At 63.9% G+C, this 26056-nt stretch overlaps 1 protein-coding gene across 7 annotated transcripts in view; it reads right to left on the bottom strand.

Annotated features, from left to right (window-relative positions):
* Positions 1–1721: 1721 nt before the first annotated feature.
* The window catches only part of SH3BP2 (SH3 domain binding protein 2), a 36155-nt gene continuing 11820 nt past the window's right edge, over positions 1722–26056 (bottom strand). The window contains exons 1-13 of one of the 7 annotated variants that reach the window (XM_059923720.1): positions 19185–19428; positions 12644–12783; positions 11364–11466; positions 9745–9862; positions 9319–9389; positions 8363–8451; positions 8035–8103; positions 5616–6267; positions 4102–4225; positions 3884–3939; positions 3396–3477; positions 2666–2725; positions 1722–2310 (exon numbers count right to left, since the gene is read on the bottom strand). In XM_059923720.1, the coding sequence (XP_059779703.1) occupies positions 2173–2310; positions 2666–2725; positions 3396–3477; positions 3884–3939; positions 4102–4225; positions 5616–6267; positions 8035–8103; positions 8363–8451; positions 9319–9389; positions 9745–9862; positions 11364–11466; positions 12644–12783; positions 19185–19267 (1785 nt within the window). In that variant the 5' untranslated portion in view covers positions 19268–19428 and the 3' untranslated portion in view covers positions 1722–2172. Of the gene's footprint in view, positions 2311–2665; positions 2726–3395; positions 3478–3883; positions 3940–4101; positions 4226–5615; positions 6268–8034; positions 8104–8362; positions 8452–9318; positions 9390–9744; positions 9863–11363; positions 11467–12643; positions 12784–13039; positions 13736–13812; positions 13977–14593; positions 14679–19184; positions 19429–26056 lie in introns of those variants that run through there. The other 6 variants (XM_059923723.1, XM_059923724.1, XM_059923719.1 and 3 more) reach the window with 6 other exon arrangements.

Below are 26056 nucleotides of genomic sequence, written 5' to 3' on the forward strand. Positions count from 1 at the left end.
GGGCTGCGTCTAGAATCCAGGCCTCTCTGAGCCTGGGTTTTCTCACCTGTAAAACAGTTTGCCTGGAGGGCAGCTGCTATTAGACCTAAGTCAAGCGTGCAGCTCAGCACCTTGAGTACAGTAAGTGCTCAGCCAGTGGTAACCACCCTCCAGCCCTACGTGAGGAATAGAACATTCACGGCAGGTCTCGGGGGAGTGGGACCCCTTCCAGCCCCTCCTGCGTGCTGGAGGACGGTGCCTGGGGCCCCATCCACTACCCTCCACACACACACTCTAGCAACCGAGGCCCTGGGCCTGGGGTGTGAACTCACAAAGAGGAGGGCAGCTGTCCCAGCAGGCCCTGGGCTGGGCTCTGGGCTGGGCCTCTAGCAGAGACAGGCCCCATCTGTCCAGGCAGCCAGAAGGACCTATCACCTGGCTCTGGACACCAGAACCCCCCGACCTTCCAGCTCAGGGGTCTTCAAGTATGAGCTGCCTGCCAAGTGGCTGCATGTCAGCCAAAAGCATTAGTGTCCTGTGTCCTACAGCCATCAGCAGCACAGCAGACCCCGGACGCTGCTGCAAACGGCTTCTGATTTCCCAGGAAGGGAAACTGCAAGCCACAGCGGGGACTGGTGCGCGTCACTGGGCTCGGGGCAGTGGAGTGCAACCGCAGGAAAGAGGAACTGCTGGCTTCCCACAGCGGCTGCGGAAGGAGCAGCAGGGGCTCTGGCGCCCCCACCTCCACCGGGCGGCTGCACAAGAAACATCTGTAGAGATGGTGCTGGACACTCGGTTCCCGGGAGGAGACTGGCTGCTGTCTTCCCCGCTCCACCTCCAGGAGCCTCCCACCTGACTGGACTCCTCTCTCCTCCTCCAGCGAACCACCACCTCACCCCAGGACATGCCCAGGGCAGGGGAGGGGACGTCCAAAGGGCCTTCCTCCGGAACCATTAATCAATGGCTAGTGGGCACACGGGCTCTTGTGGCTTGGCTTTTACATCGCAAATTCCTCGTTCCCAGCAAAAAGTGCAGCGAGGAGCAAATGACCCTGGGTTCCCTGCCAGCCCCAACACCCAGTTGAGTCTGTTTTTATGAGGAAAAAAAAAAAATTCCAGCCTGGATGGCCACGCCAGGGAGAGCAGCCTGCTGGAATTCCACGGCAGGAAGCATGGGGATGATGGGTGCTGGGCCTGCACCAGGCATGGACCAGAGGACTTGGGCATCTGGGTGCCACTGTCCCCACCCAGCCCTGGCCGACACAGGGCCTACTCGTCCTGCAGCACTGTAGCCATTACTTCCTCCAGGAAGTCTTCCTGGAGCCCCCAGCTGGGTTGCAAGCTCCCAGCCCCTGCACACCCCGCTGCGGTGGACGGTGGGCGCTGTGCATACCTTCTGCCCAGTTGTCTCCCAGTAACCACTGGTTAAGCCAACAAATGACCCAATTACTGATGTGAGGAGCCTTTAACTCTGTAGTCTCACTGCCCTGGACCTGACTTCTGGCAGCAGAACCTGGCGTTTTGGATACAGGCTCTGGGCCCAGACTGTCCAACTTTTTGGGTCCTGTTCTGTTACCAGCTGTGGACCCAAGGGTAAGTCATTTAGCACCCTGTGGCCTAGAAAACAAGACCACTTCCTAGAGGTCCCGTGAGCTGACCTGCTACAGTCAACACTTGGATGCTGGTGTGGGTACTCAGTAAGGCCGGCCATGCCCTCTTCCCAGTGCAGCCCTGGCCACCGGGGCAAATGTCATCTGTGCTTTATTGTGCGGCACCAGCCCCTCACGGAGCCTGCGTTGTAGCGTTCCTGGGGGGTCCAGCCCCTGCCCCCACCCCAAATACCCCAGCCCTGCCCAGCTCCCAGCCCAGTGCCGGGGAGGCGTGCCGGGGGTACCAGAATTTCTGTAAATCAAGTCCAGGCTGGGCTCAGTCCTGGGCTCCTGGGAGGTGGGCAGGGCGAGACAGGAGAGCCCCACACAGTTCTCTGGAGCCCAGTGCCTGGCCAAGCCCCGGGGACCCAGCCTGCTGGGCGGGGCCTGGCCCGGCAATCTCTGTGGGGTGTCCGCTGGGGAGGCCCCGGGTCAGAGCACGGTGCTGCCTCCTGCGCGTCCTCCCGTGCAGGCCCGTCTCCTTCTGCGTGGCCCAGGGCTGTGGCCCCGTGGCCGTGTCTGCCCCGCAGCGCGCAGTACAGGTGTCACCTGGGCCGGGCGTAACCGTAGGGATGCCGCAGCAGCAGGCTCCGGTGGCCTGGCAGCACGTGAGTGTGGTAGTGTTCCACCAGGCTGCCCACGCTCACAAACAGGACCTCGCCCTCCAGGTAGGACTTCGCCTCCTGGGTGGGGAGTGGGGCAGGGTCAGAGGGGCCGGCCAGCCGGCCCTCCCTGCAAGACGGGGCGGTCGGCAGTAACGCTCTGCCCAGGGGACGCCGGCCAGGTCTGTAAATAAGCCTAGGGCCGAGGGCTGATCACCCCATCTCCTCTAGGGTCAGTGGAGGACACAGAGAAGCCAGGAGAGCGGGGAGGTGGGGCCGTGGACAGAGGGGAGGGCGGAGGAGGGGTGTTTGGGGGTGCTGGCCTCAGACCACCCACTACCTATGCTCTCCCAGGGAGACTCTGCCCTGACCCCAGCCAAGCCCCGGACCAGGGCTCCCCTCCCGCCCAGGGCCCTCGGGTAGGCAGCCCGCTCACCTTCTCAAAGATGCGGTAGTTCCTCACTTTGCTGGAGGTTTCGTCCCACACGACCAGAACCTGCGGGGAGAGGAGCGGGCAGAGGATGGCTCACTCACCTCAGGAAAGACATAGACTCGGGGTGCGGGGGCAGCAGCGTCGAGGCTGGGTCCCTGGGGGAGGGTCACCCTGCCCATGGACAGCAGGGTCAGGATGGGCGGCCCCTTGCCCCGGGACTCCTGCCCTCAGAGAGTCTGCTGAGACGTGAATGACAGTAGCAGGTGCCTGGTCCACACTAGGACCATCTCCGACACTCAAGGGGAAACAGGCTCAGTGAGGTCACACGAGTCACCCTTGGAGGAGCACAGGCAGAGCCAGCAGACATCCTAACGTTCCCACGGCCCCAAGCAGCCTCCCCTTCAAAGAGCAGGAAGGGGAGCCCCCTACCCCGTCAGAGCCCCGGGCCCCCCAGCGCTTCCTGTGCCTCACGCCCTTGCTGGGGAGTGGGCATCACTGCAGATGGTGCTGAGTTCCTGAGAATGGATGGGGAGGAGGGGGCTGTAGACCTCAAGGACGGAGCTCGGCTGAGAAGCCAAGTAAGAGGCTGCGTGGGGAAATGAGCTACCAACTGTAGAGTCCTGCGCTCGCCTGTCAGCCTGGGTGTGTAGAGAGTGGCAGACCCCACAACGCAGCCATCCTGGGGGCCTCTGCACAGCAGGGTGACGGCTGACCATCCTCCCTGGGTGCCTACCTTCCCCGACTTGGTGGAGGAGTTCCGGATGCAGTAGAGGCCGTCCAGGGGCTCTCCCCGGGGGCTCGTGGCTTTGAACAGCCTAGAAGAACACAGCCGTGCGAACAGGTGAGCCCCCCTCGGACAGCTCTCTCAAGGACCCTCCAGCCCCAGCCCCACGTGGCTTTCTGTCGTCCCAGATTCTGCAGCTCAGGTTCCGAGAGCACTGGGGACCACGAGGGCCGGCCGCACAGAGCCCAGGGCAAGGCCAGAGCAGGGGCTGAGCTGGGAGGAGTCGTTCTTTCACCGGGTTTCTCATAGCACTCAGCTGTGTTCTTGTGCCAGTAACTGCCCAGCACCGAGGCTGGAGAGGGGGACCGAAAAGCAGGAAGACCGGAGGGTGAGTGTGCGTGTGTGCGTGCGTGTGTGCAGGTGTGTGTAGCAGGGGTGGCAGAGAACCTCAGGTCTGCCAAGACAAGGCCTTGGAGAAAGAAGAGCTTCACACTGACCTTTCCACTTCGCAAGATTCCGTGGTGTTGATGAAAACTGAGCTGGGCAGTGGCACCTGGAGGGAGGCCAACGTGGTCAGCGGCAAGGTCTGGGTGGGGCTTTCCCCGCTGGCTGCCCGCCTGTGCCGGGAGCCGGGGCTCTGCGCCGTGCTCCGTGCCCCCAGCTCTCCCGCAGCCGCCCACCCCGCCTGAGGTCTGGGCGCTCCGCTCGGCCTTGCCTTCTCGTAGTCCTCGTCCGAGTCCTCCCCACCAGTGTCCGCCTGCGGCGTGTCCGCCTGCGTGGGTTTCCGGGGTTTTTCAAAGGAGAAGCTCCTGAAACTCTGCCCGTCGGGGGGTGATCGCCTGGAAGGGGAGCAAAGAGAGGAAGGCCGTGTCACTGCCAGACGTGGCACAGGCCCCCTCTGCTCGCCTCCAGACGCTGCTCCCCGTGCCCTCCAAGTGACCACACCAAGCCTTGGGACCCATGAGGTCTGGCACCTGCAGCCCTGGTGGCTGTCAAAGGCTCAGGACCACAGAGCTCTGGAGGGGTCCACGCTGACCGCCCTGGGGTGGCAGGAATCGCCTGACGCCTGGCAGCCTGAGCCGGGGTCACCGGCAAGGGGGGTCCTGGGCTCCAGACGCTGTGGGCAAAGGGCCCAGCTCTGCCACTGACCAGCTCTGTGACCTCAGCCAAGTCGCACTCCTCCCAGAGCCACGGGGGACGGATGTGAATGGGTCGAGCGGAAGGGACACGCCCCTCACTGTGGCCACATGGTCCGAGCCTCCAAGGCTTCAGGGAGGGTTAAAGGAGGCCACCCTGGGACGGGCTGCCAGGCTGTGGGTGAGGCTGGGCTGTGGACGATCAGCCCTGGCACACGCAGCCCCGTGGCACTCAGGTCCAGATCCAGAGCTCATGAACACATGAGCCAGCCTACAACTCTGCGGCCCCTCACGAAACAGAACCATCAGTGTGCCAAGGGGTCCTCCCAGGCACTTCCCCACGGGTGGCAGTGCTAACAGAGCCCTAGGGAGAAGGGTGCCGTGGTCAAGGGTGCTCAGGAAGAACCGTGCTAGTGCACCCGCCCAGGCTGCCCCCTGGGGCTCCCAGAGCCTTCCCTGCTGAGGGCCCTACGGGCTGTGGGTGTGATGACACGCCGGTCTCCCGGCACTGCCCAGCAATAAAGCTGAAAGTGTTTCAAGCAGGCCTCGAGGTGAGTCACACACACGTTCCACATTCCACTGGGAACTGGCAGGTTCCCAGTCGGGAAGGGCACAAAGGCAGCCTCGGGGGCGTCAGAGCCAGGGTGGCATCTGGAGCCCCAGACAGGGCCGGGAAGGGCACTTCTGGCTCAGGAGGGCTCAGTCCCACACCTCCCCACAGCGCCGGTCCCTGGGCAGGCCGGCAGCGCCCGGAGGGTCCTCACTGCACGGCAGGGGCCCTGGGAGGCCGGGGTCCCCAAAGCCCCCCCTCGCTCACTGCTCCCCAAGGCAGCCACGGGCTCCAGGCTCACCACCCACTGGGCTGGACCTCAAGGGCCAGGCGGGACCCCCCCCGCGAGCCCCTGCGTCAGGTGTAGGGGAGGCCGCTCAGCTTAGGCAGCCCAGGACCGTCAAGGCGCCTTCCTCCCCCCACCCAGGCCAGGGCCGCCTGGCGCCCGTCATGGGCTGCGTGCCAGAGGCAGGGAGGCTGGGTCGCCGGTGGGAAGACAGGCTGGAGAGGGGTCCCGGTGGAACCAGTGCGGCACAGACTCACTGGAGGTGGGGGAGGGGCGGCTTTTCTGTCCTGGGCAGCATCGCGGGCCGGGCTGTGGCCTCGGGCGTGGGCAGCTTCAGTGCAGGGGGCCGGGGGGCCGCGGCGGGCACGAAGAGTCCGGGCTTGGCTGCCTCCCTCGGGGGGGCGCCTTCAGCCATCTTCAGGAGCTTGGGCTTGTTGGCCGGCACGGGAGGGGGCTCAGGTGTGGGTGGCCCCCGAGGGGACAGGTGGAAGGACCTGAGCTTGTCACAGTTCCTGGAGGTGGCAGCGGTTGCACTGGCAGAGCTAGAGGGAGAGCTGGCGCTGTGGCCAGGGACCCGGGGCTCTGGGCCGGGGCTGGTGTCCTCGTGGAAGCAAGGTGGCTTCCGGCTGGGCACGGCGGGAAGGCCGCCCAGTGGGGGGTCACTCACCCTCCGGGAGGGGGCGGGCACCCTGGGGCCGGGCTCGAGCCGCCTCGGGCCCAGCAGCTCCCTCCTGGAGTCCTCGGGGGCCGGGCTGGCATCGGGAAGGCTGCGCTTAGGGGGTGCGGGTGGCAGCAGAGGGCCTGGACCCTTGGAGAGAAAGGAGTGGGTCCGGGGCACATCAGAGAAGACGGGCTTCCTGGGCGTGGGCACCGGAGGTGGGGGGTAGGCCGGTGGGTGGATCAGGGCATCTGCAGAGCAAGGAGACCCATCTGGTGAGCGAGCGTCCCCTGCTGGAGGCCGGAGCAGCACCACCTCTGCCGGCAAGGGACGGCCAGGGCCAAGCAGGCGTGCAACCCCTCAGCCCCCAGCCCCCCAGCCTGGCCGCCCGCCCTACAGCCCCGACGCCCAGCACTCCCGATGCACCCTTCCTTCTGGGACCCTGGCCCAGCCCAGGCCGCCCGGCCCTCCCTCTCTGTCCTCCATACGGCAGCCTGTGCAAACTTCCTGAAGCCCGGGTGTCACATCAGGAGCCTTCAGCTTCCGGGGGAGTGGGTCGGGGCGAGAAAGAGAAGGGGCAAGGAAGCCTCCCAGGACTGGGCCTCAGCTGGGGCGGCTGGGATTCCCACTAACAGAGGTGAGGAGGAAGGGCGGGAGCAGGCTGGGGGAAGCTGGGGGTTGGGTTTGCTCCTAACAAGTTGACAGCGCCGCAAGACATCTAGGGGACGTCGAGTGGACTCCAGGGGCCCAGGCCCAGAGTTCAGAGGAAAGGCCCCGGCTGGAAATGTCAGGAGTCAACAGCCTGTCGATGACACTGGCTGTGGCCCAGGAGTGACAGGAGAGGAGCCGGCCAGGCCTGAGCCCCAGGGTCGTGCACGTGGGCACCCCGGACAGCACAGGGCTGGGCGGGAGGGGACCCGGAGCACGAGGTGTCTGGGGCTGGCGAGGCAGGTGGGGGCAGGGAGGGGGCCCTGGGCCAAGTGCCACCCTCGGGCGCTGGGGTGGGAACCCTGACGAGAGACGTTCTGGGAGAGGAGCCGGGAGTGTGCAAGCAGGTGTGCAGGGGCACTGGCCCCTGGAGGTCCAAGGTGCGGATGAGAGTAAGGCCTCCGTGGGCTCTCTCCGGCCAGGGCTGGGGCAGACGGAGGCAGGGCTTCACCAGGGCTGCGGTCACAGGCCCAAGAGATGAGAGAGCGAAGCGGGCGAGCGAGGGCGCAAAGACCAGAGGATGGACGAGGGTCTGATGTGGGCTCGGTGCTGGCCTGCAGGTCCTAGTGGGCTGAAGGCCTGTGGGAGCTGGGGCCCCAGAGGGAGGGAGCCAGTGGGAGGGAAGAGGCCTGGCCCCGGGTGCACCTGAGGGAGGCACAGCTAAGAGGAGGCCACGAGGAGTTGAGGGGAGCAGAAGACAAGGTGGCTGGAGAGGAGGCCAAGGAACAGGGAGTCCCCGGCCATGATGAAATCAGCAAGAACCAGAGGAGCTGGGGGAGGAGCACTGGGGGTGGAAGGAATAGTGAGTGATGGGACAGACGGCAGGACAGAGGCATGGCCCTCCCCACCGCCCCCATCCCTGCGCTTCCCTGGGATGCCTGGTGCAAGCCTGTCCCCCTTGCTGGGCCGAGCGCTCTGGAGGGTGGGGCAGCTGAGTGACCATCTGGCCACAGGTGCTCACGGAGAGCTATCCTCCCTCCCTGTTCTCAGCCCCCAGGGCCAGCCCTGGCTCAGCATCCCACGCGTGGGGCTCCCCCTCACCCATCTCTGCACCGCCCCTCCTCCTCCCAGGCTAACTGGAGGAGGTCAGAGGGCAGGTGAGCAGAGCCAGCCTCTTCTGCTCTGTTCCTCCCAATATTTGGGCTGAAGGAGCAAAACTGAGGCCCGAGGTGGAGACGGTCGGGCCTCAGGCTACCCAGAGCCGTGCCCAGGCTGACACCCCCGGCCCGGGGCGGGGGGGCCTCTGCTCCAGGCCCCAGTCCTGTTCTCTACTCCCAGCGCTGCCCAGGCCCACCGGCCGCCCCGCCTACCCTCGGGCTTCCCGGGCTCCGGGCAGTCGGGCTCCATGTACGAGTCGTCCTCATCGTCGTGCTCGTAGTCTGTGGGGCAGATGCAGGGTCGGACTCAGGGCCACCAGGCCAGGGGCACCCAGGCCGGGGTGGCCGGGCGGGGCTCTCAGGACCTCGCTCCCTCAGGGGGGCCTGGGGCCAGGATGAGGTGGGCAGGATGGGAACCCAAGACCCAGGCTGCCTGGGGAAGCCGAAGGGACGGAGCAGGGAGGCCAGCCAGCTACGTCTCCCTCCTGGGCAGCAGCCAGGCGTGGAGAGACGGCGGGCAGAGGATGGGGACGCGCCTCACCTTCATTGTCAGTGGGGTACGGAGAGAGGCTGATGTCCACGGGCCGCTCGATCGCACCGTAGAAGCTGTCTGTGTCCGAGCTGGAGTCGCTGAGCGCAGGGCGGGCGGGGCAGTGAGTACCGGGCAGCGGGTCTCCTGCACTCACACTCTCGGACACGCAGACAGACACACACACGTACAGACACAGACGCAGCCACGTGCACGTGGACACTCAGACACGCGGATGCAGACAAACACACAGATAAACACGAGAACACACACGGACACGTGCGGACACAGAAAGATCTAGACAGCCATATACACACAAAACAAGGGCAGACAAGGGGACTGGAGGCTGTGGTGTCTCCCTCCTCAGCCCCACCGTGGGTCTCGCCACAAGTACACCCCTGACCGCCCAGACGGTGCCAGGCCTCAAGGCTGGGCCCACGTCCCCACCTGCTCCTGCCCTGGGGGCTCAGGCAGGGGCCTGCGGGACAGCCTAGGTGTGCCCAGCCCTACCTGGGCCTCCCTATCCTCATCTCTGAAAGGACCGGATGGATGCAGTTCCCGCCCAGAGAGCCCCTGCTGCTTGTTGAGCCACCTCACTGTGCGGTCACCAACACCCGACAGGCTGGGCCACTGCCCTGGGGACTGACTCTGGTCTCACTCCCTAGTGAGGGGCACTGGGAACCCAAAGGCCTGAGCTGCTAGAAATGCCGGGCTTCCTGGACGGGCAAGTAAAAGCACGTGTAATCCCCAAACAGGAACTACCAATGGAGTGCACGCATACACATGCTTACACACTCGGGTGCGCACACACAGGTGCACACCCCACACACGCGTGGCCCAGCTGGCACCTTCAGAAAAGCCTTCAAGGAGGGGATTCTGGGCCAAGCCCCCAGGGGTCGGGAGGCAGGCACACGTGTCAAGTCCAGGGCCCCAGTGACACCCGGCCACCATCACACTCCCAGGCCCACCTGGCATCCGGAGGCAGCTCCTTCTTCTCGTGGAAGTGGCCAATCTCCCTGCGCAGCAAGGCCATCCAGCTCTGCGGGTCAGTCAGGCCCTCAGCGGACATGATGCGGCCCAGGGGAGGAACCCACCCTCATCCCTCCTACCCTGCCCACACTGGCTGGTCTGTGTCAACCACCAAGGTTGGGGAAGACGACCCTGGCTGGCCCTTCTGGGGCTGCGGCCCCCCTTCAGCCCACCCAGGGTTCCTCCTGAGACAGTGTGCTCTGAGTGTGAGGGGGCTGGCGCCAGGCCCTGGGCGTGAGGACCGGAGACTGGGGGGTGGCACCCACCCAGCTGCCCATGCCCCAGCCATGGCCCCTCAGGGCCTGGACGGGGGCCCTGATAGTTCCCCGTCCCCACAAGGCAGGTCCAACCCGGCCCCCCATCACCTTGCGCTCATCCTCAGAGGAGGCAGAGAAGAACCACGTGCGGTGCTTCTTGCTGATGTGGACGATCTTGAAGGGGAAGACGTTGCTGGACGTCGTCTCCTCAGCTGCCCGCATCACCCTGAGGGCAGTGCCAGTGGTCACCATGCAGCCCATGCCCGCAGGGACGGCCCAAGCACAGCCCCGCCCCTGGACAGGACTTGGCACCCAGCACCACGCCCCGAGGGACACGGGAAGATCTGGATGGTCGGCCCATCGATGCTGTTGGCTGAAGGCCTGGATGCGTCAGGCAGAAGGAGGCGTGTGGGCAAGGGTGGGCAGTGAGCGGAGGGCGCAGGGGTCCAGGAGGGCTTCCAGGGAGCAGCGCGTGCAGGGCTCTGAGACGAGGACATGCCACCCTCGCTGCCCACCAATGCTACTTTACTTGGATGCCTCGGGCCCCGCCTGGCCCCTGGCCTACCTCCTGGGGACCCTCATGGGGCTCGTGTCACCCTCAGCCCTGCCCCTGCTGCCAGGTGGCTGGCCTGAGAACATTTCAGGGAAGTGACTCACTGTGGCCGCTCCTGCAGCCAGGACATGGGGTTTGCGTAGAGATCACAAAGTCTACCATGGGGGGCGCTGTCAGGCTGGGCGCCTGGGGCAGGTGTGTCCATCCGGCCCATCAGAGGGCCTGGACCATCCCCTGCTGCAAGGCTGCACTCCCACCAGGCCAGGGGTGGTGTGTTTGGGGAAAGGAAATGTCCCTCCCCAGGGGACCCCAGAGCTCTGATCCACCAGTGCCCGCTGGCAGCCACAGGGCCCTGGAGCCTCCCCCGGCCTCCACCTGGGGGTTGGGCACTGGGCTGGGTGCTTGGGGCAAGTTTCCCTACTGAGCTTGTGGCCAGCATGTGAGTGCAGGCCTAGAGTCACTCCCCAAGGGCACCAGTCCTGCCACTGACACCATGGGACACTCAGGTTCTCATAGGCAGGAAGGGCTGGGCCCTCCCGGGGGGCAGGAGGCACAGACTAATGCCATTGTGTGCAGGGCCTGGGTGGTGTGACACCAAGACCTAAAGCCAGGAATCACATTTGACCCCCTCCCCCCACACCGTGCAGGCCCCTGAGGCCGTGGGAGGGCCCACACGTGCCAACATGCCCCATCCCCCGGGGGGGGGGGGGTGAGGTGGGGGGAGCCCCAGTGCCCACGAGTCAGAGAGCTCCTTGAGGGCAGGCTCGTGGCCAACTGATAGACTGGCAGCCCACAGCGGGGAACTGGCCCCAGCCTGGGAGGCCCCGGGAGCCAGGGGGGCCTGGGGCAGGGCCTGGGGTAGTGGGCTGGGCTCTTGGCCAGAAGGAGGCGGAGATGGTTGAGGGGGAAAAGGTGGGGAGAAAGGAGGAATGCAGAAGTCACTGGGGACTCTGTAGAGCAGGCTGTTGCAACCCTTGAGGCTGATAAAGCGGCAGGAAGCCCCAGCCTCGTCCCCAGGCCCTCGGCAACGGCCTGAGGCCAGGATGGAGCGCAGAGGCTGGACCCGTCCGAAGGGCTGGGGGTGTGAACCATCTCAGGAAAGCCTGGACTTGCCTTGGGTGGGAACCGGGGCGAACCCGCCGGCCGTGGGGCTGGGGGTCAGTGGGGCACTTACCGGTTGTAGCCACTCAGCGAGAAGGCGCCCTGTGGGGAGGCGGACGTGCTGCTCTTGAAGTAGTAGATGCAGCGCTTGTGGATGATGACGAAGCGCAGGGGCCCTGCGAGCGGGGCGGCGGGGCGAGGGCAGGGGCTGAGCCTCTGGGCAGGCCCCACTCCAGGGACCACACCTGGAGGCCCTGGGCGACTCCAGGCCAGGCCTCCTGCCGCCTCCCCAGGAGTCTACCATGGGGCCAAATGCTGACAGAAGGATGGGCATGCTGGTCCCTCCAGGGCAGGGGACATTCAGGGGGCTGTGTGGCGCTACCACAGGCCCCAGGGACAAGGGACTAAAGTGGCTCGAGGAAGGGCAGAGCCAGGGCCAGAGGCCCAGGGAGGCCACAGAGCTGCCTTGCTGCGTGGAGTGAGGCTGGGGGCAAAGAAGCCCAGAGATCTTGCCAACAAGAGCCACTGGTGTGGAGCCAGTTATGGTGAGAACCCCCGGGGCTACTGCCCCATCCCTGAGCAGCCCCTCCCAGGCCTGGAGGCGGCTCATTTACAGCCCCTCCTTGGAGGCTCCCCGTTCAAAGAGGAGAGCAGACCAATCGGAGCCCACAGAGAAACCAAACCCGTCAGCCTGGGGCACCTCAACCAGGCAGCACAGGGCCAGGGAGTCCCTGGCAAAGGGCACAGCTTGAGCAAAGGCATGGGATGCTCGTGGCGGGTCAGAGGGGTGGGCAAGGCCCTGATGCTCCTGGGCTTCAGTGTCTCGAAGCCTGGGCATCTCCCAGGCCTGGGGGCTCTCTCCCTCTCCCAGCCTGCTGTCCTAGGCACCAGAGCCCCGGTCTCATGAAGCTCTGGAGGTCCAGCACCCAGATGGCTGTTGGCCTGGTACGTGGGTTCATTGCAGACGGAGTGACTGCCTGACTCACTGAACACCCACCTGATAAGGCGAGGGCACCACCCAGGGGCCAGTCCTACCAGGCCAACAAGGGCTCCCGCCCCTGGCCACAGGTTGAAGCTCCCTTGGCCAGCTGGTCAGCACTGTGCACCAAATGCCCTCCTATCTCCACCCGCTGCACCACCCCAGACCCTTCCACAGTCCTGGGGGCTGGGGAGGCCAACCTCAGGGCCCCGAGGGGGTGCCGGCAGGGAGAGAAGGGAAACTCTGGAGGGCCCACCAGGTAAGGAAGGAAGAAGAGGCTCAGAAAGGAAGGGCGCTTGGCCAAGGAGGTCCAGTGGGGCTCAGCCCTGCCCCCACGTCCTCCCATCGTGCTCCCCACCACCCAGGGGACTCACATTTGAGCAGCTGCAGCTGGGTGCCACCCTTCTTGTGCAGGTAGCCAGCCTTGGCCACACCCCCAGGCATGGTCAGCAAATTCTGGGCACCAATGGCCTTCATGGGGACGGGCCAGTGCATCTCCTCGGCCGCCATGAAGCTACAATACAAAGGGAAGGGGACACGTCTCAGCCAGGGGTGGGGGCCGCACCCTCGCCAAACGGGGCCAGGACAATCGTTTGGTGGGTTGGCTGGGATCCTCACTGTCTACCAGTCAGCCTGGGGCATGGTTTGGGCAGGGACCACCCAGTGCACGGTCTCCAGGGGCAGGCTGCCTGCCTCAGGGTTAACCCAGGCCCGCAGGGCCCTACATTCCAGGCCCGGCTGTAAGGCCCCGCCACTTAACAGCCTCTTACTCATGTTCCAGCTGCTCTCCCAGAAACCTGGCAGGTTCTTTCAGTTTCACACTTCCGGCCTCTGCCTGGAATGACTGCTATCCCTCCTCACACGGAGAACTCCTACTTGTCCTTCAATACCCAGATTCAGACTCCCCTCTTCTGTGACGCACCTCAATGCCCAGTCACATTCGGGGCCTCCCGCACCCCTGGTCCCTCTGAACAGCACCCACCCACCCTGCACTGTTTTATCCAGTGCCTGCCCCCACCCCACCTGGGGCCTGGTCCGTCCCGGGGCCCCAGTGGAGTTGGAGGAGCAGTTCGGGTCAGACCCAGAGGCCCAGCCTTGCTGGAACTCCTGCCCCATCCCCAAACACACACACACACACACACACACACACAAAGAAAACCACTCCGCTCTCAGCAAACCGGCAGGCTCCAACAGATGTTTACCGCCTCCCGCCTCGCCGGACGCCTGCCCCTCGGCCCCTGCCCAGGTCGCTCGGGCTGCCCCCTCCAGCTCCACCTGCGCACAAAGCCACCCCTCTGGCCTGCGCCCCAACCAACAGTGGAGCCTCCGACAAAGCGCGCCACCCCCGCGCCCGCCCGGCGGCCCGCACCGGACAGAGCCCCGCGGGCGTAGGGAGGATGGGGCCCCGCGCCCATCCGCCCCGGGAGGTGCTGGCAGACGGACAGGCCCCCGCCCCGTCCGGAGCCCCCAGACCCGCCGGAGCCGGCCCCCGCCCGCCTTTGTTCCCGCCGGAAGCGCCGGCTCGGTCCGGCTCGGTCCTCACAGCGTCCACGCGGCGGGCACGGCCGGCTTCGGGGGGTCGGCCCGCGCCCGCCTCCCCTGCGCGCACCGACACGGCATCGGGCCGCGCGCCCGGGCCGCCGCCTCGCCCGCGGCGCCCTCCTCCCGCCGACACCGGGCCCGCGGCCGCAGCCCCTCGCCCGCCATGCCGCCCCGCCCCCTGCCCGGCCGCCGGCTCCGCCCCTCGCAGGTGAGGCGCCGCCCCGCCCGTCAGCCCGCGGGGCCTCAGTTTCCCCGCCGGCCGCTGCGAGGGTGGGGGCGCGGGGGCGCGGGGCGGACGCCTGAGGGGCCGCCCGGAGGCGAACGGGCAGCCGGCCTCACGGCCCCGCGCGGCTGGAGGGCCCCCGACCGCCCCCACACCCGGGCCCCAGCCCCTCCGGCTCCTGGCGGCGGAGACCCTGGGAAAGTGCCGCCTCCTCCTCCCTGAGCCCCGGCCCGGTGCACCTCTGTCAAGGGTGGTGCGGGCCGCCCCGCCTCCCGGGGCTGAGCTGGAGTTGAAGCGGGGCTGGCTGGCGAGTTTCCCCTCCCTCCGCCCCCCGGGGCGCGAGCACTCAGGCTCCCGGGCGGGGCTGCCGGTCCCCCCTCGTTCCTGCCCCGTGGCCCCCTCTGGGCGGGCTGCGTCGCCTGTCTGACTCGGGATTCCCTGCAGGGGTCAGGGCTCCGGTCCTTGGCAGCTCCACCTGCCTGGAAGGATGCGGGCACCTCTCCCAGGAGCCCCCTAGGCTGGCTACAGGCTGGCCTCCCAAGCATGCTGCCTTCTCTACCTCCGCTCGCATACAGGCTGCCACCGAGATGGGCCACCTGCAGCAGAGGGTGGGTCTAACAGCTTGCGCCCTGCTCCCACCCAGCGGGCGGTCCCTGGCTTCTAGGCCTCTGCCTCAGGCCAGCGCTCTGGCCCCTTCCCGCTGCAGCCAGCCCCTGCCGCTCACGCCTCTACCGCAGCCTCCCTACACTGAGGCTGCACCAGCCTCTGTGCCTGTTCCCGGTGCCCTTGCCAACGCCACACCCCCAGCATTCCCAGCCCTCTAGGCTGCCTCCTCGCAGCGCCCTGCCTGTGCGCCTCGCCACCACCTCCGGGCAGCCCCACCCCACCTCCTCTCCTCAGTTCCCTCCCTGGCCTCCAGTCTCGTTCCTCCATCACCCTCCCCTCTCCACAGGCTCCAACACGCACGCCATGCCCATCACTGCTCTGTTCTAAAGCTCCAGGATCTGCTCATGTCCAGCTGGCCCTTCCGGATCCAGCCCCTGGGGACCTTTCTCACGGGCTGCCCTCCAGCCCTCCACCTCCCGTGTGTGTGCCTGCACCAGCCAGGCGCGTGGCTCCTGTTACTCAAATCCACCGCGCTCCCCCCTACAGGCCTCTGTCCACACTGTTCCCACTGCCTGCTGTTACAACTGAGCTAACTCACCCTCAAGAGTTGGTTCAAATGAACACCAGTCCTTCACAAACTCTTCCAAAAGCCGAAGAGCGAGGCACTCATTCTAAGAGGTCGGCGTTACCTTGATACCAAAACCAAAGACCTCGCAAGAAAAGAAAACTACAGACCAATATCCCTGTGAATGTCGGCGTAAAGTCCCTCATCAAAATACTAGCAAACTGAATCCAGCATCACATAAAAGGGATTCTACACCACGTGGGATTTACCCTAGGAATGCAAGCTTCATTTAACATTCAAAATTCAAAAAATGTAGGGAATTGCCTGGTGGTCCAGTGGTTAGGACTCAGCGCTTTCACTGCCAGGGCCTGGGTTCAATCCCTGGTGGGGGAACTAAGATCTCGAAAGCCTCACGGCACAGCCAAAACAACAACAACAACAAAAAACCCAAAAAACAAAATTCAAAGCAGGTAATACATTGTATCAATCTAATAAAGAACAAAAACCACATGCTCATGCCAATAGATGCAGAAAAAGCATTTGACAATCCTTCATAATAAGAACACTCAACCAACTAGGAGGGGAGGAACCTCCCCAACCTGGTAAAGGACATCTATGAAGAACCGAGAGCTAACATCATAAACAATGGTGAGTGACTGAAAGTGTTCCCCTACAAGCAGGGACAAGGCAAGGACATCAGCTCTTGCCACTTCTATTCAACATTGTACCAGAGGTTCTAGCCAGGACAATTACGCAAGAAGAAGCAATAAAAGCTATGCAGGTTGGGAAGGAAAAAGTAAAACTATTCAGAGATTAGATGATTAGAAAATCCAAGGGATCCACTAAAGAAAGAATGATTAGAACTGATAAACAAGCTCAGCAAGGTGGCAGGATACCAGATGGATACACAAAAATCAGTCCTATTTCTCTACACTAGCAACGAACAATCCAAAAATGAAAGAGAGTTAACTCGGGCTTCCCTGGTGGCGCAGCGGTTAAGAATCCGCCTGCCAATGCAGGGGACACGGGTTCGAGCCCTGGTCCAGGAGGATCCCACATGCCGCAGAGCAACTAAGCCTGTGCGCCACAACTACTGAGCCCACGTGCCACAACTACTGAGCCCACGTGCCACAACTACTGAGCCTGCGCTCTAGAGCCCACAAGCCACAACTATGGAAGCCACGTGCCTAGAGCCCGTGCTCCGCAACAAGAGAAGCCACCGCAATGAGAAGCCCATGCACCGCAATGAAGAGTAGTCCCCACTCGCCACAACTAGAGAAAGCCCGCGCGCAGCAACGAAGACCCAACGCAGCCAAAAATAAATAAATAAAATAAATAAATAACCACCAGGAATCGCTTGCAATGAATAAAAATATTAACAACAACAAAAAAAAGAGTTAACTCAAGTGTCCCCTCTTTCAGGTGGTCCCACCAGCTCAGGCCCAGCACACAGGGGGCACCCAGGCAGTCCCAAAGGAGGTGTGGAATGCTGACCCCGCTGGGTGCTGGGGACCGCAGGTTGCCTGGAAGGCGCAGGAAGCTGAAACAGAGCCCCACCCTGCTCCATCGCCTCCTCCCCCATCTGTAAGGAGACCTGGCATCTGTGTGGGGCAGGGGGTGCCAGAGGCAGAGCTGAGGACTGATGGGGCCCACCCCTCGTCCTGGCTCCACACCTGAGCGAGCATGGGGAAGGAGCCCGGGCGGCCTGTGGTCCCACCCTGGTCACCTCGTGGCCAGGCAGGTGCAGGCCTGTGAGGGGCTCAGTCTCGCCTGGCCACCGTCCCTCTGTGGGCAGGAGGAGGGCCCTTGGGTGTCCACGGGCTGACCTTGGGTAGGGAGGGTGGGTTGTAGCAGGCCTGGTCGTGCTCCACCTTCACCTCCCCTGGGAATGTCCCTGCTTCAGGGACAGACACTGATATCCCCCGCCCCTCTCCAGAAGATGGACCATCGAAGGGGAAGCTCATCCTGATGGCCGGATATCCTCGGGCTGCCCGGCCCTGCCCTGCACCACTGGGGGAGCTGGGTTGGGACCCGCCCAGGAGCACAGTGCCTGGCACACTCCCCAGTCTCTGCTCTGTGCCCACCGCCACCTTCTCTCTCAGCTGAGATTGGTCTGTGTGACCCAAGGCCCGAGGCTGCAGGGGTGAGGGCAGAACAGGCCAGGGAAAGCTGCTCTTTCCCACAGAGACAGCCCCATTGGGCTCCAGGAAGCGCAGCCTCTGTGGCTTCCACCAGCCTTGGGGCTGTGAGCCTCCGGGGCGTGTGGTCATCCCCTGCACAGGTCCACACGTTAGCTGTGGCTCTGCACACGCGGTCATTGTCACAGACGGTGCACCCAGACAGGATGTGTGCGTGAGCCGCACGGCGGAGGCAGAAGGTTCTGTGTGTGCACGTCAGTGTGTGTGCACACGCGTGTGTACAGGTGTGAGCCTGTGCACCAGAGCGGAGCTGGAGGGCAGGGTTCCCTCGGCTCTCCTCTCCCGCACCTGCAGGTGCGGCCTTGGCTGTGGTGGGAGCTGGCACCTCGTGGGACCACAGGGTCGGGGTTCCGTCAGTGGTGACCAGGCCGCCCGTGTGTGGGAGCTGCAGGGCGAGGGGGGCCTGGGGGTCCCAGGCCCGAGGGAGAAGAGACCAGGTCCCCCAGTGCACTCACTCACACCTATGCACACACTCAGTCGTCATAGGCACACATGCAGGCTTACACACTCACACCCGAAGACACACTCTCACACACCCACCTGCACATAATCATACATGCACACGTACACACATGCACTCACACAGGCTCACACTCATACGTACGCACACACTCATCCGCACATGTACACGCTCACATTCATTCTTATACATGCACTCATTCTCACACATGCCTGCTTGCACTCAAATGTACTCATACACACACACTGACTCACGTGTATATTCACACACACACACACACACACACACACACACACACACAGCCTCCAGGGGCTAGCAGGACCTTTCATGGGTGGCCCCAGTGCCCGGGGCAGACAGCTTGGGCACAGGTCAGAGTCATCATCATCACCCCGCAGCCCTGCTCTGGTCCAGCACCAAGTCTGACCCGACAGCTCATTAAACCCCACAGGCGTTGCTTTACCCCCATCTCACAGACGAGGACACTGATAAACAAGCTCAGCAAGTCGTCAACTCGCGTGGAGCACACCGGGCACTCACCGTGGGGACCAGCCTCTGTGCTTCTCGGGGACCACCCCACGTCACCATCCTAACACCCCCTGTGTGAACCTGTGTCATCCCCACGTCACTGATGAAGACACCGAGGCTCAGAGAAGCTGAGTAACTCAGAAGTCATACAGCCGGTGAAGAGTGGAGCGCTCAGCCTGTCCCGCCCGGCACAGAGCGGGCGCTAGGTGGCGCTGGAGGGGCGGGGCCCCAGCGCCTCTTGGTTCCGGCTCTCCTTTCAGTTTCTCCTCCCTCTTCCTCTTCCCAGAATCTTGCTCCATAAAAGAAAGAAAACCAAAAATCTCCAATGAAGGCCAGTGACCAGCCATGCCAGAGGGAGGGAGGGAGGCACGACCTGGGCTGGGGTCCCTGAGACCCTGAGGCTCTGCGGCTCCCTGCCAGGCCCCCCAGCACGGCGCTCCCAGGGCAGGCAGGCAGTGGGAGCTCACACAGCTCTCCGTGTCCCCGCAGTGCAGGCACACACCATCACACTCACACACGCACACACACAATGTGTGTGCACCCAGGACCCAAACGCCAAGGCCACCCAGGCAGGGCAGCACTTGATCAGGGGGCGGGGTTGTCCTCTCTGGGCTCCCACTTGCCCCGTCCAGCTGAGGGCTCTCCTCTAGAGGGCCCAGGGCCAGCGTCCTGTGCGCCCCACCGCGGGCCCCGTTGAGGGGGTCTCTGACTCCACACGGGGCCTCCCTGAGCGGCCCTACAGGTGCTGGGCCGGCACCACCTCCCGAGCCCCCAGCCCCAGGGCCGCCCCGCTGACCTGGTGGCACTGACCCAGCACATGACTGTCTTCCTGCCTGGCGACGGCTTGGGGGCAGGTGTCCTGGGGCCCAGGAAGGCCATGTGGCTCAGGGGCCACAGGGCGGGGCTTCAGCCGGCCTCCCCCAGGCAGGCGAGGCGTGGTGCCCCGCGCAGCCCAGGCGCGGTGCCCGGCACAGCCCAGAGTGCCGGGCCAGCTACGCCCGCGGAGCCTCCTGCTGACAGCCGCCTGCTGCATCTGGGCCCCGTGGCCTCCAGGGCTTCCTCCCCGCCCAGGGCTTCCTGTTGCTGGGCCCCTGGGCAGCCCCGGCTAGCCAGCACTTCCTGCCTTCCACCCTTTGAGGTCCTGAGGCCCAGCGCTGTGCCCGGTCAGTGCCGTGTGGCCTGCTGGCTTTTGGCCACGCCCACTGTGGCCAGAGACCACAGCTCGCCAGGCCCTGGGATGAGGCCAGCTGTGCCCCCTGGGAGGCAGCGCCCCACCGGTCCCCCCCCAGGGCCACCTCTGTACGTTTGACTTCTTCCCAGCAATTCACTGAAGCCCCGAAGCCCAGGGCGCCAGGCCCGGCCTCCCTGACCCCAGAGACAGCCACACAAGAAGTCGGTGCTTACGCCCCGCATGGGGAGCTCACTACTACCCGGGCGTGCTCCCACCACCACCACGGGCGCCACTGCCCAGCTCTGCCTTCCGAGGCTACACAGAGCAGCTGTGCCTCTGGCACCAGAGCCTTCTGCGTTTCAAGGTGGCCACCTCTCTGCCCTTTGACACCAAGGGACCAAGGGATGGGTTCCGAGCCTGGGCCCAGGCATCGGCCCATCACCTTCCCTCTGTCCCCCAAGCCTTCTGCCCCACCCCATCCCCCCATGCCAGGGACAGCCTCTGTGACAGAGCTGCTGTGACAGAGCAGTGATCGCCACTCTCCGCTGCCTCCGTGAACACCTGGCTGGCTAGAAAGCACTTAGAACCCGCGTGGCAAAGCAAAGTCCTGTCAGTCCCTGACTGGGTCCCTCCCGAGCCTGCTCTGCCCCGCCAAGCCGGCCTTCCTCCCCCGCCCCGGTCAAGCCCAGGCTGCTTGGTGCTGAGCCCCCAGGCCCCCTGCTTCTCCTCCACTGAGCTTGGGTCTCAAGGTCACACCTCGCCCAGGGAGGACAAGACCAGCTGGAGGAAGGAGTGCTTTGGGGCCACGCCATGCCAGGATTTGAGGGTGACAGAGGCCCCAGACTACAGGGTCCTCGGGCGTTGCAAAGGCCTCGTCCTGCCCGCCAGGTTTCCCAGGGCATAGCCCCACAGCCGGCTGTGCCAGCGCCTAGTCAGCCCGCATCCCTGCATGTCGGGGCCTGAGGGAGGCGGGCCCTGGGTCTCCATCTCCCGCTGTGTGCACAGCCCCAGACCCCTGCCAAGGTCCCCGCACCACCCGGGGGCCGGTCTGGGGTGTGAGACTACCTGCTATCTCCTGGAGGATGGGGAGCTGGGGCTTTTGTGTACGAGCAGTCCTCAGGGCGGGACCCTGGCCTCCGCAGCCTGTGTCAGCCTCAGTGCCCTCAGTGGCCATGGGCAGGCCATGCCTTCAGCAGAAAGCTGACCACAACAGACGGACGGGTGGTGGCAATGGGGAGGTTCAGTGGGGCCCCCTGCCCTTTCCCTTCACAGCCTGCCCCGAGTGGGGAGAGGGCCCCCAGTGAGACTCAGCTGGGCACCCCGCCCACCTCTGTCCTCTGCCAGCTGCGGGCCTCAAGTTACTGACTTAGCCTCTCTGAGCCTTAGTTTCTTCATCGGTGCTGAGGGTTGAGATAAAATAGCAGGTTAGGAGCCCCTGGGGCTTGGGCGGCCAGGACAAGCCAGTGGAGCAGTTCTGGGACAGGGCAGGGGCTTCAAGGGGCTGTGAGTGAGGTCCAGAGGAGGTGCCCAGCAGGCACTGGATCAGGGGCGGCCTCCAGACGAGGGGCCAGCTTTGACTGAGAAGGAGTTTGCTGGGGCAGGGGTGGCCTGAGGAAGTCAAAGTCCGGGCAGCAAGTGGCCAGAGCCGGGGGAGGGTGGGGGGCGGCGGGGGGGAGGGGGAGGGCGTGGGTGCAGGCCTGCAGATGAGAACTGCCCGGAACCGGGAGCCGGCCGGCTCTCCCTGGGACATCCCATCCCTCACTGGGGAGACAGAAGGATGGATCAGGAGGCCTGGGGTCCAGGAGCCACAGCCTCCCCTTGCCCCTGCCCCAGAAGGGCCACCACGCACTATCCACAGCAGAGGTGGAGTAGGCAGAGGGCCACGCCCGCTGGAACCCTGGCCCAGCACTGCGATGCCGCAGGGGCAGTCACGGCCCCGAGCAGAGGGACAGGGGTCTCCGTGGAAGTCAGACCTGCGTCGGCCCCTTCCCCAACCCTATTCCCTCTGGGAGTCTGAGGTCAGGATTCCCGGGCTGCTTTGTGACCTCTGAAGGCCCCGCTACTCCAGGCCTCTGTTCCTCCCTGTGCCCTCCCATCTCCCGAGGCAGCATTTCATCCCTGCAGCAAATAACACAGCGATTCACATTCCTCAAACAGAGGACATTCAGGGCCCCTCCTTCAATAGTGGGAGCTCCACGACCTTTCACACTGTGCTGAGAATAACCAGCCCCCAAGCAGCGAGATGTGTGGGGTTGGGGTCCCTGCCCTCGGCAGCTCTGGTCTTCCACCCCACCCTCCCCAAGTTGTAGCTCCTCCCCCAGTTGTAGCTCCTCCCCCAGCTCCCAGGGCGGCTGCCTCTAAGTGCCAGGCTTGGGGACCACCCACCATGCCAGACACAGCACACTTAGCAGGGTGGGTGGGACTAGACAGCGGCCGGGCAGGGGCCAAGAGTCAGCCTGAAAAAGAGGAAGGGAGAGCCTTCTGGGCTCCTGGGGTCCTCAGCCTGCTCTGGTGCCAGCAAAAGCCCAGGCAAATGCCCACCACCTCTGCAGCAGGCCATGGAGCTTGCCCCACCCTGATGCTCACAGCCCACTCACCTGCAGTGACCATGGGGACACTAGGGTTCAAAGAGCAGGGCACTGGCCGGGCCGATGGCCAGGGAACAGAGGTGTGGCGACTGCAACCACGTCCCTGGGAACCCCGGCCTGGTGTCTCCCGCAGTCTCCCAGAGCCCCGTGCCCAGTCTGGTGCCCACCTGTCACCTTCATGCCAAGGAGGGTCTGCCAGGCTCAGGGAGGGCCCTGGGCCCAGGGAAGGGTGACTGACACCTCCACTCATGAAAACCTCAAGCTCTCAAAATAAGACGCTTTGCATCAGTCCCTCACAAAGGGCCCAGGGCCACCCACAGCCAGCCTGGGACCCACCTACTTAGTCCCCACCCTCCCGGGCCAGGGCCACGAGCCCTTCCCCTCTCTGAGCCTCACTCCTCTCCGCACAGGTGCTGTAACCTGCCTTCCTGCGCAGGGCTGCAAGGATTCCGGGAATTTGGTCCTGGGTACCATCCAGCTGGGCAGAGGGAGCGAGTGGCATAGAGGGTAGGGTCCTGGTCACGGGCACCCAGTGTAGTGGGCTGAATGGGGGCCCCCAGAGACACATGTCCAAGTCCCGGTCCCTGGGAACTATGATCACGACCTTATTTGGAAAAAGGATCTTTGCATATGTAATGAAGGATCTCACCATGGTTTGGCCAGATGGGCCCTAAATCCAACAACGAGCATCCTTATAACAGACAAAAGAGAAGGGGGAAAAAAAACTCAGAAAAAGAGATCAGACTTGTGGTTACCAGAGGCGGAGGGTGGAAGGAGGAGGAATTGCAGGAAGGTGGTCAAAAGGTACAAACTTCCAGTTATGAAATAAATAAATCCTGGGGGTGGAATTGCAACACGGTGACTGTAGCCAACAGTGCTGTATGATATGCAGGAAAGTTGTAAAGAAAGTAAATCCTAAGAGTTCTCATCACAAGGAAACATTTTTTTCCCTTTTTTCTTTTCTTTTTATTGTTTCTGTATAAGAAGATGGATGTTAGCTGAACCTATTGTGGTAATCATCTCATAATATATGCAAATCAACCATCATGCTGTGTGCCTTAAACTTAAAAATAAAAAGAGAGGGCTTCCCTGGTGGCGCAGTGGTTGAGAGTCTGCCTGTCAATGCAGGAGACACGGGTTCGAGCCCTGGTCTGGGAAGATCCCACATGCCGCGGAGCAACTGGGCCCGTGAGCCACAATTACTGAGCCTGCGCGTCTGGAGCCTGTGCTCCACAACAAGAGAGGCCGCGATAGTGAGAGGCCCGCGCACCGCGATGAGGAGTGGCCCCCGCTTGCCGCAACTAGAGAAAGCCCTCGCACAGAAACGAAGACCCAACACAGCCATAAATAAATAAATAAATAAATAAATAAATAAATAAATAAATAAATAAATATTTTTCAAAAATAAAAACAGAGAGAGAGAAAAGACACAGAGGAGAAGGTGATGTGAAGACAGAAGCAGAGATTGGAGTGATGTGGCCATAAACCAAGGAAGCCGAGGGCTGCAGGCAGCCACTAGAAGCTGGAAGACAAAGAAGGAAGGATTCTCCCCTGGAGCCTCCCGTGGGAGCGTGGCCCTGCTGACACCTTGATTTTGGAGTCTGGCCCCAGGACTGTGAGAATAAATTTCTGCTTTTTTCAGCCCCCAGCTTGTGGTACTTTGTTAGGGCAGCCGTGGGAAACTATTTTACACGGGGACTCGCCGAAGTTCTTCCCCTGGATGAACTCACAGTCAGTTTGAAGTCCTGGGCGTGCCAGCAGGGTGAGGCCCCCCCTGTGTGAGGCCCCCCGTGGGCATCCAGCTGGATAGGGTAAACCTGACTGGGCCTCCCTGGGCTTCCACAGCCCCACCACGGCCTCACCACCTCCCACCCTTCCCGTGCACGGGGTCGGAGGCCACCCCCAGCCTACACCCACCAGACTTGCGGGGCCCACCTCCTGACCCTGGTTCCCACCCCTGGCCAGCCCTTCCTTGGCTCCGTCCGGCCATTTCCACCACGAAGCAGAGGCCAGGCTGGTTCCCTGGCTGAGTGTATGGGGTCTGGCCCCTGCTTGCTGCCCTGAGCCCTCGACTCTGGGCCTGTCACACAGGACCACCGTGCCCCACTCTGAGCACGTGCAATCTTCTCCACCTGGAAACTATATCCTCTCCAACAAATGCTCCCTCATCCTCTGAAAACAGAACCGTCTAGAACCTCACCCCTCCTCTGCAATCTCCAAGTCAATGGCACAGCCTTGCCCACCAGGGTGTCACATGTGTATGCATCCCTAGCGCTCCCCATGGGCCTGGGTCCCGCTGAATCCCCAGGGCCCAGTGCCTGGCCCACAGAAGGGGCCAAGAGCCCGATGGATGGGTAGACAGATGGGTCCAGCGTCACATCTACACACACGGCCGTACCCCTGATGTGGCTATACCAGCACATGCCTGGACCTCAGAGCCAGCGTGAAGCACTAATCTGACCCCCACCAAGAACTGATGCCCAGTGGCTGTAGCAAAGTCCCATGGCCCCAGGACCCCTGCCTGGTGAGGTAAGCCGCCGCCCAGCAGTGGGTGAGCGCTGGAGTGTGCTCATTGCAAAACAGAGAACAGGCCAGCATCCCCCGAAGACAGCAGTGTGCTGGGGTCTAGGAGGCCCCCAGGGGCTCCTCAGGGCTGCCCAGGGTGGAGGCGAGAGGCAGTCCAGCCACTCCTGTGTCGGCGGCAAAGGGAATTAGGGGAAGTGCAGAAAGAGGCCCACGTGCACAGCTGCCCACATGGAGCCTGGGTTTCTGAGGGTGGTGGCCAAATGGGGTTTATACGCTGGGACCCTCGGCCCTCGAGCTCTGTCCCCGTAGAGGACTCGTAAAGCCCACGTGTCCCTGGATGTCCCCCCACTCCGCCCCATAGCAAGTTGGGGCCCTCCTCTCCAGGCCCGGTGTCTCTGCCTCTAGCAAACATTCCCAAACTGGGCTGCATCTCTCAAGGGCCGGAGTCGAGGGCTGGATTAGCCTGGGGAGCAGAGCCGGGGCCCCTCAGAGAGTCGGGGCCGCTGCACCCCCCACACCTGGTGCGGGACACACTCAGCAGAGCCCTGGGGAGGAGGGAGCTCGGGCCTGGCCAGGAAGGAGCAGCGTGTGGGTGGGAGGGAGGACGGCTGGGCAGGGGCTCCAGGCCCAGGGTCCCTGTCCTTGGATACGGCCACGGTGGGTGGGGGTCGGTCCGGGGGAAGCAAAGGTTAGCATCGTCACTCTCTCGTCTCAAACCACAAGCCAGCAGAGGCGTTTCAGGATTCACACTTCAGTTCATCATGACACCGACAAGTTTCCACTTTTCAATTGCTTGAGGAAAAAGCTCTCCAGAGTGCTGACGTGTGGGCCGGGCCCACCCCCGCGTTCCTGGCCCCTCGGCTGCCCGCGGACGCTCACGGCTGCGCATCACAGCCGGCGCGGGCACCGCAGGTTCCCAGGCCCGCCCGCCAGGACGGGGCTGCTCCACCGCGGGACCCTGGCAGGCAGGACGGCGCGGTGGTGGCGGCACAGGCTTCCTTGGGGACAGGATGGGCTCAGTCCTAACCTTGCGGCCCACAGCTCCTGTGCGGGGCTGTCCCGAGGACCACCGGGCATGGCTGGGGGGCGGGGTGACTCCAGGGATTCCGTCGGCCACGCCGTTGTCACCATCACGTCGGGAAGGGAGAGCGCTCTCAACCGCCCCTGCTCAAAGCCAGGCGACACCTTCCCATCCTGCCCCCGTGGGTCTGGAGCCCCGAGTATCCCCGCCTCCTTGCTCACCACTGGCCCCATCTGAGCCACGCTCCCAGGGTTGAAAATTCCACCCGAGGGTGACGGACATCTTTGCCCAGTGCTGTGCTCGGCCTGGAGCGACATCTCCCTTCCCCTTGGTCCCACCCCTGCCTCCTCCACCCCACGTCC

This window comes from Balaenoptera ricei, chromosome 5 (genome assembly GCF_028023285.1).
Source record: "Balaenoptera ricei isolate mBalRic1 chromosome 5, mBalRic1.hap2, whole genome shotgun sequence".
NCBI lineage: Eukaryota > Metazoa > Chordata > Mammalia > Artiodactyla > Balaenopteridae > Balaenoptera > Balaenoptera ricei.